At 46.4% G+C, this 21,428-nt stretch overlaps 2 protein-coding genes and 1 pseudogene across 7 annotated transcripts in view; all 3 read left to right on the top strand.

Annotated features, from left to right (window-relative positions):
* The window catches only part of MTMR14 (myotubularin related protein 14), a 48,016-nt gene extending 47,367 nt beyond the window's left edge, over positions 1-649 (top strand). For 4 of the 6 annotated variants that reach the window (XM_011370621.2, XM_011370620.2, XM_011370619.2 and 1 more), the window contains one exon: positions 50-649. In XM_011370621.2, coding sequence (XP_011368923.1) covers positions 50-233 — 184 coding nt within the window. In that variant the 3' untranslated portion in view covers positions 234-649. The remainder of the gene's footprint in view (positions 1-49) is intronic. The other 2 variants (XM_023536860.1, XM_023536859.1) reach the window with 1 other exon arrangement.
* A 1,097-nt stretch (positions 650-1,746) lies between these two features.
* CPNE9 (copine family member 9) lies at positions 1,747-20,873 on the top strand. The gene is made up of 21 exons (XM_011370618.2): positions 1,747-1,978; positions 2,518-2,558; positions 2,678-2,724; positions 2,832-2,935; positions 3,420-3,456; positions 3,679-3,681; positions 3,944-4,020; positions 7,619-7,682; positions 7,798-7,901; positions 8,154-8,258; positions 10,081-10,122; positions 10,461-10,536; positions 10,649-10,702; positions 11,088-11,149; positions 11,843-11,889; positions 12,833-13,014; positions 13,273-13,400; positions 17,720-17,822; positions 18,407-18,464; positions 18,840-18,913; positions 20,478-20,873. The coding sequence occupies exons 1-21, from the start codon at positions 1,911-1,913 to the stop codon at positions 20,661-20,663; spliced, it is 1,662 nt and encodes a 553-aa protein (XP_011368920.1). The 5' UTR covers positions 1,747-1,910; the 3' UTR covers positions 20,664-20,873.
* LOC105299055 lies at positions 9,415-9,678 on the top strand (annotated as a pseudogene).
* Positions 20,874-21,428: the final 555 nt, after the last annotated feature.

Here is a 21,428-nt window from a genome sequence, read left to right as displayed (position 1 = left end):
CCTGCCCCAAGGTAATGCATTCATTCTTTCCCTTCTTCCCTCCCCATAGGCTTGCAGCCCTGAATGAGCGGGAGACTCGGCTGCAGGAGGTGCGCTCAGCCTTCTTGGCCGCATACAGCAGCACAGTGGGGCTTCGGGCAGCAGCCCCCAGTCCCTCTGGTGCCATTGGCGGCCTGTTGGAGCAGTTTGTTCGTGGTGTCGGATTCCGGGGCACCAGCAGCAGCACCTTATGAAGCAGCCAGCCCATGACAGTTTCCTGCTCCTCTCTCACCTGAGCCTTGAGCAGAATCAAAGCCATGCCCGGCCAAGGAGTGCTTCAGAGTCAGGGGAAATCTCACTCTCCCTTCTCCATCATGCACGTGGCAGCCTCAGAGCCAAGCAGGGCCAAGAATAGGGTTCTACAACCCGAGCTTCCTGACTGGTGATCGCCACCCCTCTTGACACTGCCTCTCACCCACCCTAGTCTTTGTCAGGATTTCCTTCAACTCCCAGAACTGTATGGGGCTTCCCTGGGGCCTTGTGGAGGCCAAGACTTCATGAAAGATGTGACCCCTTTGTCATTCTTGTTTCCTGAGGAGGAGGCTTCACCTGCACTGAGAATAGGCAGTTTGACACTGATAAAATAAAATCAAAGTCTTTTCGAACAGCAGCTCTCTGGCATCCTCATTTGTTTGCTGTCTTTGTGGAGTTATTTGGAAGGTTCTTACTGTCCTTGTGCTGTAAGAAGGGGTTAGGGGGTGGCAGATGAAGCAGAAAAAAAACTGGAGACTTAGTGTACCTCCTGAGCCATGATAGTCTCCTCAGTGAGGTGGGGATATATGGGCACAGGCTGTTAAGGTATAGTAACGGTCCTCGGGTCTGAGTGGGCCCTAATCATCTAGGGTGTCTGTTTATCTATGCTGATTCCTAGGGCTACCTGAAATTTGGACTTAGGGTTGCTGATACCTTCGTTTATCTGGGAATGCAGTGGGGTATTCGTTTTTAACAATTTCTTCAAGCAACACAGTCTTGGTACAGGTGACCTGCAGCCCCTGCCTATGGTGGAGGGACTGGTTTCTGGGGCTTTGGTGGCAGTAGTTGGTGTGGGGAGGATGGATCTGCATGACCATCACCCTCACCTACAGTGTGACCTAGAGTGGGTTACATCCTCAGTGTCTGCATCTCTAACACCATGAAGTCATGGGGGTTCAAAGAACTGGGCAAAGTGCTTTACACTATGCTGTTAGTCACCATTTACTGAGCTTTGACTTAACACATAAGAGGTCCATTGGTACAAATGCCCAGAGGAAGAACATAATACCAGCGAACATTTCTTGGAACTTACTGAGTACAATCCCCTGTGCTCAGACCTTTTCTCAAGTCGACTTTGTAAGATATTATGACATCCCAAGTAGGTGCTGTTTCGGCCTTTCTACTAATGAGAAGAGCCTGAGCCACAGAGATGTTGAGTAACTTGCTCAAGGTCACTCAACGAATGAGAACAAATGTGTAACTTCCTATTCGGAGACCTAGGCAGGTCGGGATCAGGAAGAGAAAATGTCCCTATAGCCCACCGGGCGCCCCAAAACCTTCAGCACCGCGGACAGATGGGGGGGAGGGGGGGCTTCGGTTTTGACTGGCAGAAATGCGCCGGAAGGACTCCCAAGGTGTGGGTTGAAGTTGGGGTCTGGATGAGATTCCCGGCTGGCCCGAGGCTGTTCCAACGGGGCGGGGGCCACCCGCAGGGTTGGGCGGGGCTGTGTTGCCATCTGGAGTCGCTGCCGCTGGTGGCCACAGACGAGGAGTGAGCGGTGGGAGAGCACGCAGGGCTGGAGGGAGTGCAGCCACTGCCGCCGCCACCACGGCACATGGGCCGGCCCCGCCGCTGCCACCGCCCCTAGCTTTCCGCGGCTCCGGCCACCCGACCAGCCATGTCTCTCGGTGGAGCCTCTGAGCGCAGCGTCCCAGCCACCAAGATTGAAATTACCGTGTCCTGCCGGTGAGCGGGCTACCTGAAAAGGGCTTGGATGCTGCCCCAGCCCCAACCAGCTCCGGGGGCTCGGTGCAGACAGGAGCTAGACTGGGGGTGGAGCGGAGGGGGGGCAGAGGCGAGAAGCATACGGGGCTGAAAAATCAGACTCCGGGGAGTCTCTGGCAGGTTCGGGGAGGGGGTTTCCTTGAACAGCCCCACCCGCAAAAGACGGCTCACTCAGCCTGCGGGTTCAAGGGATGGGTCGCCGGAATGCAGTAGGATCTGGGCCTCTGAAGGACAAAGTTCTGGGGCTCACTCTCTTTCCTGGGCCCATGGAGACAGTGTGAACTCATACGCGTCAAGTCCGCAGGAACACGGTCCTGGGACAGAGATTTCCGGTGCTGTCCAGGGTGCTAACAACGCGGACCCACGGCTGGATGTAGTAATGGGGGAGGGAGGTGCGATTTGAGCCCCATGCCTCCCCCCGGGTACCTAGCTTGGCAGAGTCGAGGCAATGGGCTTCAGGATGACCCACCCTCTGTCCATCTGTCTGTTGCTTTTTCTAGGAACCTGCTGGACCTCGACACCTTCTCCAAGTCCGACCCCAGTAGGCAGCACCAGGGCGGGGTGCGGGGGAACTTGGTGTGCGGGTGCGACTGAGGAGCAGGGAGGGGGTGCGGACCGACCTGACGTCTTTCCCTCCCCTGCCCCCGCTCCCGCCTGCAGTGGTGGTGCTTTACACGCAGAGCCGGGCCAGCCAAGAGTGGCGGGAGGTGAGTCGGGGAATTCTCTCCCAGCCCAGAGCTGCCCCCGGGAATCACCTGCCCCTTTACAGGCCCCGTGCTGACTCCTGGCACCTTCCCTGCCCGCCCCGATCCAGTTCGGACGGACCGAGGTGATCGACAACACGCTGAACCCAGACTTCGTGCGCAAATTTGTCCTTGACTATTTTTTTGAAGAGAAGCAAAATCTGCGCTTCGATGTGTGAGTCCCGCCCAGAATTCTGGCTTGGACCACTTCGCCCCCCCCACCTGGATCCACCCTAAATTCTGGCTGGCTCCGCCCCCACTTGGCCTCCCGGGCTGGCTCCTCTCCCAGGCCCAGTTCGGTCCAATTCTGAAGGGCTCCATTCTAGTCTTAGCTCCACCCCCAAGTCTAGCTTGGCTCAGTCCTTAGGTTACATCCAATTCAGTTCACTACCCAGGCTTGGTCCTGCCCACAACTCTGCTCCCTAATTTAACTCCGCCTACGTCTAGGTCCCTCCCCCATGTGACCCCGCCCCCCCAGCAGACCTCGCTCGGGGCCTGACCCTCTCTGACCCTGACTCTTGCCCCAAAGGAGATCCAGGTTAAATTCGGATTCAAGCCTTTCGCTCTACTCACAATTTTCACCAGGACTCGAAACACGACCCCTTTTCCAGGCTCTCTCCCACCAGCTCCGCCCCACGCTGGTTCAACTCTCTTTCCAGGTACAACGTCGACTCCAAAACCAACATCTCCAAACCGGTGAGCGAGCGTCCCCTTGCGGGCTTGGGCACACAGGCGGCGCTCCCCGTGCTAAACGACCCTCCTTGGACCCCTCCCGCACCCTCAACCCTGACTCCACCTTCTTCTCCACCTTCTTCGGCCCGAACCCACACTCCCGGTCCTCCTCTCCTGCCTCAGTTTCCCACCTATGCCTCTTACTCATTGCTCCTTTTCCTTCTCGGCCGCTGCTGGGACCCGCAGAAGGTGAGGCTGAACCGGGCTGGGCAGGGTGAGGAGGGTGGAAGTGAGGAGTGGGATGGCATCCTGGAGAGCAGTTTAAAGTAATAGCAGGCCCAAGAAGAAGAGCTTGCCTAGGGGCACCCCTACACACTTTAAAGCGCAGGCCAGGCGATAGTTCTTGCGACGTCCCGCTGCCTCGGAACACCCTGGTCGTTGCTGCTGGGCTGGGCTGAGACTCTGCACCCCCAACCCCTCCTGGCCTCGCTGATTCCCTGTCCCGGTGCAGGATTTCCTGGGACAAGCTTTCCTGGCCCTGGGAGAGGTGATCGGAGGCCAGGGCAGCCGCGTAGAGCGACCCCTCACGTGAGCAGAACTGGAAGGGATGAGGGGGGAAGGGTGGGTGCTCCAAATTCTCCTCTCAAAGATACTGCTGACCTGAAAGCAGTGAAGGCTGATTCCCCCGGTCAGGAGATTTCAATGGTTCCCATCATCCTGTCCAGAAACTCTAGTCTCCAGGGTTTTGCTCAAATCAGTCTCAGGCCTGACATGTTTTCTCTCTCTTCTCACTCTTTTTCTAAGTCTGATTCGACCTTTAAGGTCCACTTCCAAGCTCTTCTCCTCCAGGATGCTTCCCCTCACTAAAAAGAGTTCTCTGTAATTTCCATTACTCACTAAATATTAGTATTTTGTATGCCATACCCTGTGCTAGGCACTAGGGATTTATCCATTCAACAAATATTACTGGGCATATACTCTGTGTCAGCCTCTGTTCAAGGGGCTTAGGTTGTAATAGTGAACAAAAGTTCCTGCTCTCAGGGAGTTTATACTGTAGAAGGGGAGAAGAGGCCTACAAAATAGACATAATAAATAAAGTAAATTACATAATATATTAGAAGACATTAAGTGCTAGGGGAAAAAAGGCAAAGCAGAGAAGAATTAGAGGGATTGGAAATGCTGAGTGGGTGGGAGTTGCAATATTCAACAAAGTGGTTAGGTAGGCCTCTTGGAGAGGTAACTTCAGAGCAATGCCCTGAAAGAAATGAGGGAGGGAACCATGCAGAATCTGGAGGAGGAATGTTCTAGGCAGAGAAAACTGCCAAAGCAAAAGCCTGATACATTCAAAGAGCAGTAAGAGGCCAGTGTGGTTGGAGTCAAGTGAGCAACGGGGGAAGAAAGGAGGAGATGAGGAGGTTGGAGAGTTAACGGTTAGGGCCTTAGAGCCACTGTAAGGACTTCAGCTTCTATTCTGAGTTGGGAATCACTGGAGGGTTCTAAGCAGAGAAGCGACATGACCTGACTATACTTTCAAAGATGATGCTGACTGCTGGATTTAGAATAAACCTAGGGTAGACAAAGGTAAAAGCAGAGAGCCATTTGGAAGGATATTACAGTAATCCAGGTGGTAGCAGTGAAGGAGGGGAGAAGTGGTCAGATTCTGGATATATCTTAAAGGTGGAGCCAACAGATTCCTGACAGATTGAATATGGATGTGAGAAGAAAAGAGGAATCAAGGATGACAGCAAGGCCTTTGGCCGGAACAACAGGAAGGATGGAGTTGCCATAAACTGAGATGCTAAAAAAAAAAATTTTTTTTTTAAGTGAGAGAGGAGTAAGTTATGAAGGGTTTCAATCTGGAGTTCAGTCTGATTTGTGAAATTTCATAATTTTATCAGACATCTGAGTGGACATGCAATAAGATACATGAGTCTTAGATGCTCTTCAAGGCCGTGAGACTAGATGAGCTCACCAAAGCAGTGAACGAGAAGTGAGAAGACTAAAGACTGAGACTCCAGGAATTAGAACTAGAAAAGGAGACTAAGAAGGATCATTAATGAAGTAGGAAGAGAACCAAGAGAAGGTGGTGTTGTCCTAGAAGCAAAGTGAAGGATATATGTCATGGAGGAGAGAGTGACTAACCATGTCAAATGCTGCGGCAGGTCAAGCAAGGTAAGGATTGGGAATTGGCCATGGGATGGATGGATTGATTGATTGATTGATTGATCGATTTGCTTTTATTATTATTGTATTTTTTGGCCATGGGATTTAGCGAGGTGGTGGTCACTGGTGACTCTGACAAGCGCAGTTTTGCAGGAGAGGTGGGGGTAACAGTTGGAGAGGTTTAGAAAAGAATGAAGAGAAGAAAGGGAGTCAAGGAATTTTTCAAGGGGTTTTACTGCATCCCCCTTGAGGAGAAAAAGAAGGGTGGCCGGAGAGGAAAGTGAGGTCAAGAATAGTTTTGAAATTTTTAAAATGAGAAAAACTATACCACACTTGTTCGTTATTGACATAACAAAAAGTAGAAACTAAAAAACTGACATAACAAAAAGATGGGAGAATTGTTGGAATGGTGTCCTTGTGTAGGCAAGCGGATGTGGAATGTAGCACACAGTGGAGGGATAAATAGGCACATGGATAGTCATTTATAGCAACGGTAGGAAGACACAGTTGTGTGAGTGAAGATACTGGAGGCGGGGAAGGAGGTGTGGTGGTAGATCTGTGGACATTCTCTTCTGGTTGTTTCAGTTTTGTCAGTGAAGTAGGAAACAAGGTCATTGGCTGAGAGTGAGGAGGGGGAAGGAGGCTATTCAGGTTTGAAGAGAGAGGAGTGAAACAGCCAAAACTGAAAAATGAAGGGACTTGGAATGTATAATATTATTAAGGACCTTCTTGAGGTTTGTGGTCATACATTTAAAACGAGACCAGTTCACGTGATTGTGCATTTTTCTCTGGCCATATTCATTTGCATAGATGCAGTATGGGTTAGGCAGAGAATTAGATTTAACTAGGGCTGTGGTTCTGCCAAATAAGTATATCAAACTAAGAGAAGGGCAAGGGAAGATAGACAGGACACAAGGTGGTGATTATTATAATCAGTGACTGGAATTTACACTGGGTGAGGAGGTGAGGGAGAACATCAAGGGGGATGTGAGAAGGCAGTAGAGTAGGATTAAAGACTTTGTCCTGGATGTGCAGGCAAAGAGTCCCTGTACTAATCACACTTTTCTAACGCACAGAGTCAGAGATCGAAGAAGTCAAAGAAATGGTTCAACATTGTCATTTTAAAGGTGGGAAAAATCAAATTGCAAGTTGGAGGCAGGGCTCAAAGCCAGGACACTCCTGATCTAGCTTTCTTTCTGCCACACTTTGAAACCCTTGGGGGATCAGTGTTCACAGGCTCATATCAGCAAGGTCCCTTGTTGCTTGACTGCTTGGAGACCCAAGGCAAGTTGGGGTTGAGTGTCCTGGTCTGCACCCTTCCTGCACATGGGTCAGGAGAGGTTAAGTCTTCTTTTGTCTTTTTTATTTTACTCTTCAACCTTCAGAAAGCACAGCATCTTTGACCTTTGCCCCAGGCCTGGATAGAAATTCCTCTCCCTCATTCAGTACTGTTATATCACACTCTACTTGCCTATTGGCTTTGACATCTCACCTTCCCCTGGAAGCTCCCTGAGGGCAGAGTCTAGCAAAGTTGGAGAGTACTAACTAGCCGATTCATACCTAGCACAGTGCCTGGCATATAGTAGATAACAGGATCTGCTTTGAGAGACATAAACACCTTCATATCTATAATGCTATTCCTTACCTGCACTCATTTAGATATCTTCACATCTTCACAGCCCTGAGACATGGGCATGATTTCCATTTCAGAGAAGAGAAAACTAGAGCCCAAAGAAAGGGGACATAACTTCCCCAGGACTCTCAAGCCTATGTCTTTCCTATGCTACCATTATGAGATGTCTACCTAGGCTACATTAACTCCATCCTTCCAGACTGTAGACCCCTCTCCAGTCAAAGTTAGACCCTTCCCCACTAGGAGCCACCCAGGACAGAAGGGGACATACTCAGGGGACTGTCAGGAAATGGCAAATTGAATCCCTTGGCCCACCTAATCCCAGACTGGCCACCCCAATCCTTGTTGCCTACTCTCCCCTCCTCACAAAGAGGCTTTTTCTGCTTCCAGGGGTGTACCAGGCAAGAAGTGTGGGACCATATTGCTGACCGCAGAGGAGCTTAGCAATTGTCGGGTCAGTAAGGGCCACATGCTAGACCCAGGAGGCTCCCTTCTCTCCCCAAATTCCCTTTAGTGGGCTATCTGAGGCTATAGAAAATTTGAGTGTCGACTCCCAACTTTATCCCTAGGACATTGCTACCATGCAGCTGTGTGCAAACAAGCTGGACAAGAAGGACTTCTTTGGGAAATCAGACCCCTTCCTTGTGTTCTATAGGAGCAATGAAGATGGCACGTGAGTCACTATCCACTCCTATGGCACCCTGCTGCCCCACTGTGACCATGAGCCCAGTAGGGCTCTTAGGCAGAGCCTGGGCATGGGGCATCTTAGACTTCACCAGGACCTGAGTCCAGAATTCACTCAAAGCAGCACGCAATATGTGTTTAAGAAGTGGGAGAATTTGAGGAATCTCCAAGAGTATCAGGCCCTGTCTCTGGGCTCAGGCCTACCCCAACGGTTGGTTCTAATTCTCTTGCTCCTCTCCAGGTTCACCATCTGCCACAAGACAGAGGTTGTGAAAAACACATTGAACCCTGTGTGGCAGCCCTTCAGCATCCCTGTGCGGGCACTGTGCAATGGAGACTATGACAGGTCTGCTTTAGCATAAGCTAAGGAGTAAGGGAACCAAGGCCTAAGAGTGGGGTTCCTGGGCCCCAAAATGATGGCAGAAGTATCCTAATAATGTTGGAAGATCCTGCTCAGTGAGACAGAGTTTCAGTCATGGAGAAGGGTGCAATGGGAAGTAGATGGATAGCCACATGGATGGATAGGCGGATGGGTGGGGTGGGTGGTGGGTGGATGGATGGATGGATGGATGGATGGATGGATGGATGGGTAGATGAAAGGGCAAATGAAAAAATAAATGAGCAGATACATAGATGGATGGATGGATGGATGAGCTGGTGACTGGATGGATGAGTATATGGATGGGTGTATAAGAGGATTGGTGGGTGAGTTGATAGGTGGATTAGTGGATGGACAGATAATGGATAGATTAATATGGATGGATGAGTAAATGGATGAATGGATAAATGGGTATATGAAAGATTGATGTATGAAGAGGCAGAGGCATGATTGGAAAAACAGGAGGATAAATAAGTGGAGTTACAGGTAGATGGATGGACAGATGAATAGATGGTAGATGGAAGGGTAGATTAGTTGATGGGTGAGTATAAAGAAGATGGATAGGCTGGCCATATGAACTAAGAAATGGGCAGTATGGAGTAGGTGGGTGGGCACATAAATGGATGGTTATATAGATTGATGGAATATTAGATGGACAGGTATCAGATGGTTGGGTGTTTGGTGAATAGATAAATGGAAAGACAGATGGATGTTTGTATGCATCAGTGAGTCAGTGAATGGCTAGATGTATAGTTAGATGGATGGACAAAGATAGGGACTGACAGGTAATTGAACTGGCAAATATATAGGTGAATGGGTGGCTAGATAGAGAAATGGTTGAATGGACTGCCACATTCTTAGATGGCCATATGGGGATGATTTAGGCATAGTTAGTTCAGAACAAGGTCTTTGGAACCAGGATGTCTGAGTTTAAATCTAAACTCAGTCACTTACAAGTTATGGTCCTTCGTCAAGTTACTATTTTTTGTACCTCAGTTTCCTTATCCAAAAATAAGAATAATAGTACTTACTTTATCAGGTGGTTGTTAAATTAAATGAGATGATCTATGAAAGTGCTGAGAACAGTGCTTGGAATATATATATTGAGACCCAATAGAGCTTCCACCATGGCTTACTGTGGCCAGGGCCAAAAAGTGAAGAAGGTGATGGTGCAGCCCCTCAACTTGATCTTCAGATACTTCCAAAATAGATCTCGGATTCAGGTGTGGCTTTATGAGCAAGTGAATATGCAGATAGAGGGCTGTATCATTGGTTTTGATTAGATGATGCATAAGAGATTCATTCTAAAACAAAGTCAAGAAAACAGCTGGATTGCATCATACTATGAGGAGATAATATTACTCTGCTCCAAAGTGTCTCCAATTAGAAATAATTAATAAAGTGAGAAATTAATGAGAAAGCAATAGTTAATGTTTTGTAGGTGTCCTTTGTTAAGAGTATAGTTCTTAAACATTTATTCATATTGCTTTGATTACTCTTGTGTTATTACCAGATGAAAATAAATGCTATAGGATTGTTTTTATTTAAAAAAAAAAAAAAAGACTCAATGAGTGGTAAAGAATAGCAATAGTGGTACAAATAGCGGTTGTAGTTGTATTGGTGGCAGCAGCAGTAGACGGTTGGGTATGTGCATGGATTGATGAATGGGAGGAAGGTTGATGAAAGGACTAATGGGTGGATGGGAGGATGATCTGTGTATGATTATGGGTGGGAGTGTCTCTAGGATTTATCATACACACTCAGCCTATGTTTATCTTCTGCATTTCAGAACAGTGAAGATTGATGTGTACGACTGGGACCGGGATGGAAGGTAGAACTGCCCCCCATGGTACTGCTTTCTCCTGTACTTAATCCAAACAGTTACCTATAATAGGTAGTACATTCACTAGGAACCCCAAAGTGGCTTTGGGAGCCAGAAAGGGTGATGATAGATGCCAGGATCTTGGATACAACTGATCCTCTCAGTTGTCTCTCTGGCACACTGTCTCTTCCCTTCTCTTCGCTTTAGCTTGGCCCCTCTTTTGGCCTCTGTCCCAATGCCCCCGCAGCTCAAGTAGAGGCAGAGGATAGTGAGAATAAAAGGCTGGTTTTAGGGCTGGCTCCAGGCCAGCAGCTGCTGCTGCTCACCCACAACTGGCCTCATTGCAGCCATGACTTCATCGGTGAGTTTACCACCAGCTACCGGGAGCTGAGCAAGGCCCAGAACCAGTTCACAGTGTATGAGGTGAGAACTCCAGCCCTGCTCAGGTTACCCAGGTCCTCTCTCCAACCCACTGTACTCAGTCTGTACTTCTCTTCCTCTGTTTCACACCATCACCGTTCTCTTCTTCACTTAGGTACTTAACCCTCGGAAGAAATGTAAGAAGAAGAAATATGTCAATTCGGGAACTGTGAGTGTTTCCTGGAGCTCTGGCCCTCCCTGGATCCTTCTGTTTCTATTCCCATTGACATAGCATGACAAATGTTGGGGATATAGGAAGTCTGTGGGCACAGATTTCTTGGATTAGTTATGTTTGGCATAAGGTGGCACCATTTAAGTTTTTCTTTTTTTCTCACCTGTGGAAATGTTTTGATCTTTACTCTTTTGCAGAATGTTTTTAAACCTAAGTTGTATTTCTCAATTTAATATACTTTTGGAAATCCAAATATGTTTCCATCAGCTTCCCCTTTTTGTCCTTTCTGAAACTGGACAGTGTTGGGTGCATCATGCCTCTCTCCCTCTGCCACCCCAATTGCCTTTTCCAAAGTAGCAGGGCTGCCTCTTCTGTCCCACAGGTGACGCTGCTCTCCTTCTCTGTGGACTCTGAATTCACTTTTGTCGATTACATCAAGGGAGGGTGAGTCAAAAGCCAAACTCTGGGCTAAAATAATGAGTCCCTCCCAGTTCTGAGCCTCAGTTTTCTTATTTATGAATGGTCAGGGTCCAACGAGATCATGGATATAAACTTTAAAATATTTGGCAAACTATAAAGTGCTCTGTAAAATGCATAATGTTGGTCATTTTAGTTCTCTTCCTGGGGCTTCATCTCTAGTTTCTAGTCCCTGCTGGGAGGATGCCAGTAATCTGACATCGTCAAAGAATGCCCCAGTAATCTGACTGGAACCCAGACAAAAGTTATGGACAGGCAAGAGGAAGAGGCTGAGAGAAAAAAAAAAAGCCTGGTTCAGTGGAGGCAGGCAAACCTGGAAAATGTACTTTGCTTCTCCGATCCTCGCTTTTCTCCTATGTAAAATGGAGATGTTAATTATTACTTCAGGGCTATAGTAAGGGTTAAGTTAAACTACACCTAATACACTTGTCACACAGTAGGTATTTAATTCTGCTACCCAAAGTGTGCTCCACGGGCTAGAAGCATCTGCATCACTTGGGAGTTTGTTTGAAATGCAGAATCTTGGGTTCACCCAGACCATCCAGATCAGAATCTACATTTTAACACAATTCCCAGATGATTCATATGCACATTTGTGTTTGGGAAATTCTGGTATGAGTACTAGTCCCTCACTTCTCAATCCATCTACTTCCCTGACAGGACACAGCTGAACTTCACAGTAGCCATTGACTTCACAGCTTCAAATGGTGAGGCATGGATGGGGGAATGGGATATGGAGGAATTCTAAGGAAGTCCTTAAGGATTGGCCTGGATTTCAAACTAGGGATAAGAGTTCAACTACCCAGGAAGTCGAGGCTTGAAGAAAAGCCCAGCCAGGCTCGTACTGGGGCAGGAGTGTTGGGGGGAAGATTATTGGGTATAAGGGTGGGCAGAGGGTATAGGAAAATAGGTGGGTAAATGGGTCAAAAAAGTTGAAAGGGTAGATAGCTCAAGAAGTGGATGAGTAAATAAATGGATGGAGAGAATAGGGGTAGAAGGAGAGACAGATAGATGAATGGGTGGTGAGTAATGACTGGGTGGGTAGACAGGTGAACAGAGAGGGTAGATGAGTTGGTGAGTGAGTACAGTAGTATGTGGATGGGTATGTGAATGGACAGATGTTTAAACTGGAAAACAACAGGTAAGTAGATGGGGAATGAATGAGTGGACAGGTGGAAGGATCCATATGAGGATAGACAGACAAGTGAATGAATGGAATGGATAGGGATGGATGGATGGGTAGGTAAAAGAATATGGCTGTACAGAAAGATGAGAAAGGAAGAGAAATGGCAGGTGGACAAGTGGGTGGATGGATGGATGGATGGATGGATGGATGGATGGATGGATGGATGGGAAGGTGGGTGGACAGTTGGATAAGAGAACAGGAAGGCAAATGGATAGAGATGGATAGGTAGATTGAAAAATGGATTTATGCCAGCGGATAGGTAAATGGCTATATGGGTAGATGGATAAATATATGGATTGATGAGTAGATAGATAGATGAATTTATGAATGATGGGTAAAATAATAAGGGAGTACATGGGTAAAGAGTAGATGAATAGACAGGTAGATAGATGCATACAAGGATAGGCAAGTGAATATGTGGATGAGCAAGGTGGCCATGAGGCTGGGCTCCTGTGTCCCTACAGGGAATCCCCTGCAGCCTACCTCCCTGCACTACATGAGTCCCTACCAGCTCAGCGCCTATGCCATGGCCCTGAAGGCAGTGGGAGAAATCATCCAGGACTATGACAGTGACAAACTCTTTCCAGCCTACGGCTTTGGGGCCAAGCTGCCCCCAGAGGGACGGATCTCCCATCAATTTCCCCTGGTACGATATGGGCCAGAGCCTATACTCCATGTCCTGGCTTCTGGCCTACCCGAGTTGACAAATTTCTTCTATTTACATTTCTCCTAAGGGTCACGGACCTGTAAGGAGCAGGAAGCTATGATAGGGTAGAAGAGCAGGGAGGGGAGTTTAGAGGGGAGCATGAAAGGGTGATGGGAAAAGGAAGGAGTGAGCTGGGACCAGAGCACTCTTGGGTATACTCCACATGGGCTCAGCCCAGCAGGGCATCTTCCCTGACAGAACAACAATGATGAGGACCCCAACTGTGCGGGCATTGAGGGCGTGCTGGAGAGCTACTTCCAGAGCTTGCGCACAGTACAGCTCTACGGGCCCACCTACTTTGCTCCTGTCATCAACCAGGTGGCCAGGTAAGGGAACCTGGTGGGAGTTGGGGAGAATGAGGGGACCCAGACAGGGACTGACTTCCCAAAAATAATCAGGACCACTCTTGGGTGGACTTGGGCTTTAAGAGAGGCTAAAAGTTTGTGTTGGCCAGGCTCTGGTATAAAGAGGTTACATTATGCCTTATTCTGGGCGGAGATGGTGTCAACAAATTACCCTAGTCCCATTCCCTGGGAACAACCCAAGCCTCAAGTTTGGGGGAAAGAGAGAAGGGCCCATAGCACAACAATTAAGTTAAAAGCTTTGGCATTAGATCTTGGAGTGATCCTAGCTCCACCACTCACTAACTATGTGACCTAAAGTAATTTAGCCTTTCTAAGCCTCCATTTCAACCCTGCAAGTGAGTAGAATAATGGATAACAACAGTACCTTCTTTATAGGGTTATTGGGAGGTTAAAATTAAATAACAATGTAAAAATTAGCATCTGGCCCATAGTAAGTGCTTAATAAATGGTAGATTAAAAATAAGAGTAACTTCTAAATATAGAAGAGTAACTGAGTTTTCAGAATAAAAATATACAAAGTAAAGAAAACCTAAATCACATATCAAATTATTTTTAAATGCAAATAAAATTAAATGACAGAACTAAAACCAAACATAAATTGGATAAGCTCACCTACTAAAAGATTCCCTGATAGAATTTTAAAAAGTAAACTGTACTACATTCTGAATAGAGACCCAACTAAAAAAAAAGTACCCAAGAGAGCTTGAAAGTAAAAACATAAAACAAAAAAATAAATAAATAAAAGTGGAAGGATTTCAGAGAGATTTATATGTCTGTCCATAGCCTTCCTTTTTTCCTAATAAAGATTTGTTTATTTTCTAATTCATAAAAAGGATATAGTTTATTTAATTGTAAAAGTAATATAACATTGCTGTAGAAAATTTCAAGGATAGAGAAATAAGAAATCACCCAGAATACTGCCCATGGGAATGTGGATGTACATATAGTTCTTGACAGTCTTTCCCTTATGCATCAAGAATTGCAGTCAAATTACATGTACTATTTCATTACTGATTTGTTCACTTAATATTGGAGCCTGAGCATATTCTTTTGTTATTAAACAGACTTAAATATTATCTTAGGCAAGTTCACTGACTCATTCATTCATTCATTCATTCAATAAACATTCAGCAAAGGGGCAATGTAACATGTTAACTTACTAACTGTGTGACTTTGGGCAAAACTCTTAACCTCCCTGTGCTTGTTTCCACAATTGTAAAATGGGGATAATAATATCCACATCATAGCAGTGTTGTGAGGGCTAACTAAATTAATATATCAACCTCTTAGAAAAGTACCTGTCACATCATAAGTGCTACAGGTGTTAGCTATTACTGTTACTATTATTATCATTATTACTATTCAAAGGGCATCTTCCGTGTGCTCAGCTCTCTGCTGGGGCACTGGAGACTCACAGATGAATCAGATCTTGTCTCTGCCCTTGGGAGCTCCCGCCTTGGTGCAAGAGACAGAAATATAAATAAATCATTACCTTCTGTAGTCCAGAGCTTTGCAGACTTTTCCAGTAAGTCGCCTGTCAGCAAAGACAAGCGACTGCTTCCCCCAGGGAAATCTGGGGGCACAGCCGAAAGCAGCCAGACTGAAAAATGTCTTTGAAGTCCCTATATTTTATCTTAAAAATTCATGCACATTTTACATTCTTCTCACACAGTGTCCATGTTTGCTTTAATTTAGAAAAAAATAAAAAGGTGTTTGAAGTATACTTAGAGTCATCTAGCTTTATCCACAAGGTCATACAGCAGAATGGATGCTCCGGGTATTCTGTGGCCTTGGGTCCCCCTGGGCACACGAGCTGGTACCCTCAAGGGTGTGAGAACCAATTTAGGATAGATAACCCATCTTGGTGGGTGGTATCCTAGACAGTGGAGGGAGAAAAGGGGAGAGTATAACCTAGTCTGAGAAACTCAAGGCAGCCTACTCATGGAGGGGAATGTATGGCTGAGTCTAGAGGGCAAGTTGGACTTTACCAGAGACAGGAGTAGAGTAAGCCTGGTAGAAGGAACTGCATGTGAAAAGCACACTGGCATGAAGAGGCAAGCTCAGGAAACAGTGAATAATATACTAGGACCAGAATGTGTGGTGTATACGGAATGGAGGAGTATCTAAAGAGCAAGATGGGAATGGAGAGTGAAGTCATCAAGAACTCAGACTTTAGGCTCTGTTGGCCAAGCATGGGTTTGAACTATGGTTTCACCATCCCTTGGGGATGCCACTTAATGTCTCTGAACTTCAGTTTTCTCATTTTTAAAAGAAGAATTAAAAAAAAAAAACAAAGAACAAAAAAATAGGAAAAAAAATGAGCCTCCCTCATAGAATGGTGATGAGGATTAAATTAGATCATGTATGTCGAATGTGCAGCTATGATTTTGATGATCACAGATGACTCTTTGTTTTTTCCTACACAATAGCCAAGTGGGGCACAGACTGGCCTCCTCTAGCCAGTCACCCATCTCTAAGTCTAAATGGCCCTGGTAATGCTTGGTATCTATAGGAAGCCAAAGATGTCCCTCTGATACCCCTATACCCTTCCATGCCTCCCACTGCCCCTGGCTCACAAATCCCTTCATGAGTAGGCCTTCACCCACTGCGTCAGCCTCATCTCTCTTCTATAGTCCTATATGTGCCACCAGAGCATGCTCTCTGTTGGTTTGAACATGTAAACCCTCTCTCTGGAGCACTTTTCCTTTTACCTTCCCATCTCCCCACTACCACCTTCACCTGGCTAACTCCTACTCATTTTTCAGGTCTTAGGTTAGATATCATGTCCTCAAAGGCCTAACCTCAATGTATCTTAATGGTGTAAGCATCCATCTCCCCCAGGACAATATCCTATTTTCTGCTGCATGCTCAGCACTGAGCTTGGTACCTGATTCATAGCAGGTGTGCCATGACTATCGGTGAAATGAGTGGTTGAAAGGAAATAGTACCAGTCCAAGTCTATGAAGAGGCTGTGGCCAGAATTCGGGAAGGGAGCAGGGGCTACTAAGGAGGATTATGATCCAATTCCATCCTAGGCTCTGGACAAACTGAACCATAGCTATTTAAATTCTCTACTCATCATGCTTTCCTCTGATTCTTATATCAAGCTTCAGTACCAGCACAGTCCAATAGAACTTTCTACAATGATAGAAATGGTCTATATCTGTGATGTCCAATGTGGTAGCCACCAGCCGCATATGGATATTGAGCACTTAAAATATGGCTCGGGTGAACAAGGAACTCAACGTTTAATTCTGTTTAACTTAATTAATTTAAATTTCAATAGCCACATATGGCTTAGGAACTACTTTATCGGATAGTATAGCCCCATCTTTCCCAACCAATGCAGAGCCTGAGACTGGAAGTCAAGAGACTAGGGTCTGCCATGACCTGTGTGCTCTCTTTTTCTTATTTATCAAATAAGTGAACTGGACTCAATGACTTCTGAAGTCCTTTCAGATAGAAAAATCTTGGATTCAAAGATTGATACTAAGAGAAGGAAAAGGAGTTCTGGGAGTAGCTATTAGACTGGCTGAGGACCCAGCAGCCCAGACAATAGGATATGGTCAGCAGAAGGAGATAAGGGAAAGAGAATAAATAGGTGAGAGAAGCAAAAAAAAAGGAGGCCTTCAGCATTTGGTCTTGTTCTTGTATAAATACCAAAATATTTCCAGGAGCCGAAAAGCCCTGTGTGGTCTGGCTCCTGCTCTACCTCAGCTACCTGGTCTACTCTGCTTACCTCACTTTCTAGGCTTCAGACAGGGTGGGCTTCCTTCAGTACTAACACAGGACCTTTGTCCATGTTATTCCCTCTGCCTGGAATGATTCCCCCTTCAATTAGCCTCTGGTTCATCCTTAAACATTGTCTCATTAAAGAAGCCTTCACTGACCTCCTGGACTACGTCAGGATCCCCTACTATACACTGTCATAGCAGCATCCCTTTCTATCACAGCACTCATCACAAGTGTAATTTTATACCTATTTCAGTGATTCTTGGATCAATGTCTACCTCCCTTGAGAGGGCTGGGATAGATTTGTTTTTTCTCGTGGTGTACCTTCAGTGCCTAACACAGAACCTACCATAGTAAGTGCTCCAAAAATGTTACTGAAAGGATGACAAACAGGGGGAGGCAGCCAGGTCTGGGGAAGGAGCATGAGCTTCAGAAGCCCCAGTCCTTGCCTGCTGCTTACACTCTGGCTGTGGAAATTTTAGGGGTGGGGTGTTCCCCTTGGCCTCTCTGGGCTTTCAGCTAGATTCTTTTCTTGGCCTCTTACCCAGGGCTGCAGCCAAGATCTCTGACGGTTCCCAGTACTATGTTCTGCTCATCATCACCGATGGGGTCATCTCTGACATGACACAGACCAAGGAGGCCATTGTCAGTGTGAGTCTGAGAAGGAGGGCTTGGCAGGGAGGGGTCACTGTTAATAACTGTGAAGGGATTGAAGTTTTACCCTACTTGCAAGCTAACAAGTTAGCCTTCCAGTTTCATGGATGCTGGCAGAAGACACATGACTAGTGGACTTTGTTATTCCCAGCAATAGCAGTAGCTCAAGTATCAGCATTTTCTCTGATTCTCTAAGTCCCAATTCCCAGAAGATGATGTGAAGAGGGCCAGATTACACCTGCATCCACAGTCAGTTGCATTATAGGACAGCAACCTTGAACTTAGAGAACCCAAATCTTTTATAATGGGCAGGAAGCATGCCTGCCCTTTGTTCCAGTGTAAGACTTTTTATTATACTGGACAATAAACAAAACTGCCCTTTGTTCTAAAGGAAGTCACTGTATTTTTCAAGGCTGTTTGATATGCAGGCATCTCGGAAAAGATAGTCTAGAACAAAGGGAATCACTGCCTCTGCTTGCAGGATGTACAGAAATGTGACACTTGCACAGAGAATTGCCTTCTATAGCCACCTCCCTTATAATGGCTGCTCACCCCAGCCATTTACCCTCTTTCCCTCACAGGCCTCTTCACTGCCCATGTCTATCATTATTGTTGGTGTGGGACCAGCCATGTTTGAGGGTGAGTACAATGGGGGGTGTCCATGAATGAGACCAAGAACTGGGGAAAATAGAGCAGAATTTGGGCACCCAGGCCTGCCTTACAAAAATGATGTATGGTTGCTTGTGTTGGACCTTGGCCAAGTCACAGACCTTTTCTGAACCTGTTTCCTCATGATAACTGAGGCTGTTGATATGAATACTTCCCTTCTGGGATTCTTGGCAGGATGGAATGTGTGGGAAGGCAAAATCACTCCATAACAATGCCTAATATTTGTAGGACTTTGATACAACCATTAGGCATTCTCATGATGACTCCAAAGGGGAGCTAAGAGGGAGGGGGCAGAATGGGTTGATGTGGGAGAAGCCAACCAGCTGAGAGGTGTCTTTTCTGCAGCAATGGAAGAGTTGGATGGTGATGACGTGCGCGTGTCCTCTAGGGGACGCTACGCAGAGCGGGACATCGTTCAGGTAGACCTGACCAGGGAGAGGAAGTCATGGTGCTGAAAGGCATGGTGCGAAGGACAGGCTAAGCTGGCAGCCACCCTACCTTACTGCCTTCTTAATCACCTGCCTTTCTCCTCCTTACTCTTTCAGCCTTCCTGCATTTATTGAACAAAATCTTTATGAGAAACAGGCAGGTTGTTGCAGCCAATGTGGATCCATAATGTAGGAGATCACCAAAGTCCCTGCCCTCTAGTGGAGGCAACCAATAATAATCACACAGCTAAATATCATTAGATTGTGCTAAGTGCTCCAGAGAACAGCAAATGCCACTATGAGAGCCTATAACAAAGAACTGCCTATAACAAAGGTAGGGTAGGCAGGGAAGGCTTCTATGAGGAAATGATATTTGAGCTGAAACCTAAAGGAGGATATAAGCATTACAGGCAGAGGAGCAGCATGTGAGAATGCCCTGGAGCTCAGAAGAATTGGCCCAATCATGGAAAAGGCAAGAGGCCAAGGTAGCAGGATCACAATAAGAGAAAAAGGAAGCCAAGACCTTGCCAGTCATGGTGAAGATTTTGGGGTTTTATTCTAAAAGAATTGGAAGGCTCTTGAAGAATTTTACATAGGAAAGTAAGATGGTGAGACATCCATTTTAAGAGGATCTCTGCTTCATGGAGGGTAGACTGAAGCAGGGTGAGAGAGAAGCCTTTGAAGTAGTAGAGGAGAGACAACAGGGATTTGGAATGGGAATGGAAGCAATGAGGATTGAGAGAAAAATCAGGTTCAAAAGATTATATTTAAAAGTTTTTACAAGAGCTGATGATTTGATTAAATGATGTTGGAGCATGAGGGGGGTTACAAGGATGATTCTCAGTTTTCTAGCTTGAGCAACTAGGTAAGCGATAGTCCCATTTATTGGGAAGGAAAAAGCTGAAGGAGGAGTAGATCTGGCAGAAAGGGCTAGAATTCAGTTGTGAACACATTGGGTTTGAGGTATCTAAGATAACTGAATGGAGATGTGATACAGGCAACTAAGTATGTAGCCATGGACCTTAAAAAAGAGGTTAGAGATGGATATATAAAGTTGGGAGTTATAAGGGAATAGTTTTAAAAGTCAGGAAGTATATAAAATCACCCAGGAAGAAAACTGAGAGAGAGAAGTACCAGTTCAGAGATCAGGTATACCCAGAGCAATTGGGGAAGGGGGTGGGGATTGGGAATGAAAGCATCCAGAAAGGTAGGAGAAAATCCCACAGAGTGTGGTATGTCAACAGCAGGGATGTGTCCAGGAAGATTATGGCCAAACATAATGGAAAGCTAAGGACTGACAATTACTACCTACTGGATTGATTGGGGAACATGGGGCTGCTGACAACATTAGCAATAATAGTTTCAGTAAACTCCATGAAGCCAAACTGGAGTGGGATGAGGGTGAATACAAAGTGGGGAAAAAAAAGTGGATGGGGAGAAAGCAAATGTAGAAAGCTGTCCAAGACAGAGGGAAACAGTGTGATATTTGGAAAGAGATATTATGGGTCCTCTCTCCTGGTCACCACTCACACCTGATTATCTGTGCCTGTCCTAGTTTGTCCCTTTCCGAGACTATGTCGACCGATCGGGGAACCAGGTGCTGAGCATGGCCCGACTAGCCAAGGACGTGCTGGCAGAGATCCCAGAGCAGCTGCTGTCCTATATGCGCACCAGAGACATCCAGCCTCGTCCCCCACCCCCTGCCAACCCCAGCCCAACCTCAGCTCCAGAGCAGCCCTGAGGAGCCAACTTATCCAATGCCTAGCAGTCTGCCTACCTGCCCACCCACTGCTTCTATGAAAGCCAGAGGCACCTGAAGCCCTGGAACTCATTGGGAGGCCAGCTTGGAAGATCAGTGCTGGCTGGTCAAGTCCTCTGCCCCCTCGCCACAGAAGGGTCTGGCGCTGTCACCATTTCCCTGCCTTCATGCCAATAATAAAGCTCATCTTTACCTCTGTTGCACGAGTCTTGGGGAGGGAGGCTGGGGGACCCAGAGCCTGGGGGACCCAGAGCCTGGCACCACACCAAGAGGAGGAGGGAGCAAGGATGGCTTCAGCTGGGTTCATCCCCATCCTAATACACAGCCATCCAATCATTTCTTTAGACATTTAAATACTTTCAGAAATGGTAAGTGAAACTGTGCATGCCTTTGTATGTTTTTTTTTTTCCTGAGGAGCGAGGCTGTAGCATTCATCAGGCCTTCAAAGGGGTTCTTGACCTCAAAATGGGTTGGCTGTAAAATGACTGTGTAACTCTGCTCTGACCCATTTATTCCGAGTTTTTTGTATGAGGATAATAAAAAAAAAAGCTAATATGTTGAGTATTTACGTATCAAACACTATGCTATGCGATTTATAATCATCATCTTATTTAATCCTCACAACAATCCTGTGAAGTAGGCACTATATTTTATCTCCATTTTATACGTGAGGAAACTGAGGCTCAGACAGATTAAGTCATTTAATGAAGAGAACTCATCAGTTTGACTCCAGATCCCAAGATCTTA

The sequence above is a fragment of the Pteropus vampyrus genome, unplaced genomic scaffold (genome assembly GCF_000151845.1).
Source record: "Pteropus vampyrus isolate Shadow unplaced genomic scaffold, Pvam_2.0 Scaffold171, whole genome shotgun sequence".
Taxonomy (NCBI): Eukaryota; Metazoa; Chordata; class Mammalia; order Chiroptera; family Pteropodidae; genus Pteropus; species Pteropus vampyrus.
This window is presented reverse-complemented; position numbering and strand designations above follow the sequence as displayed.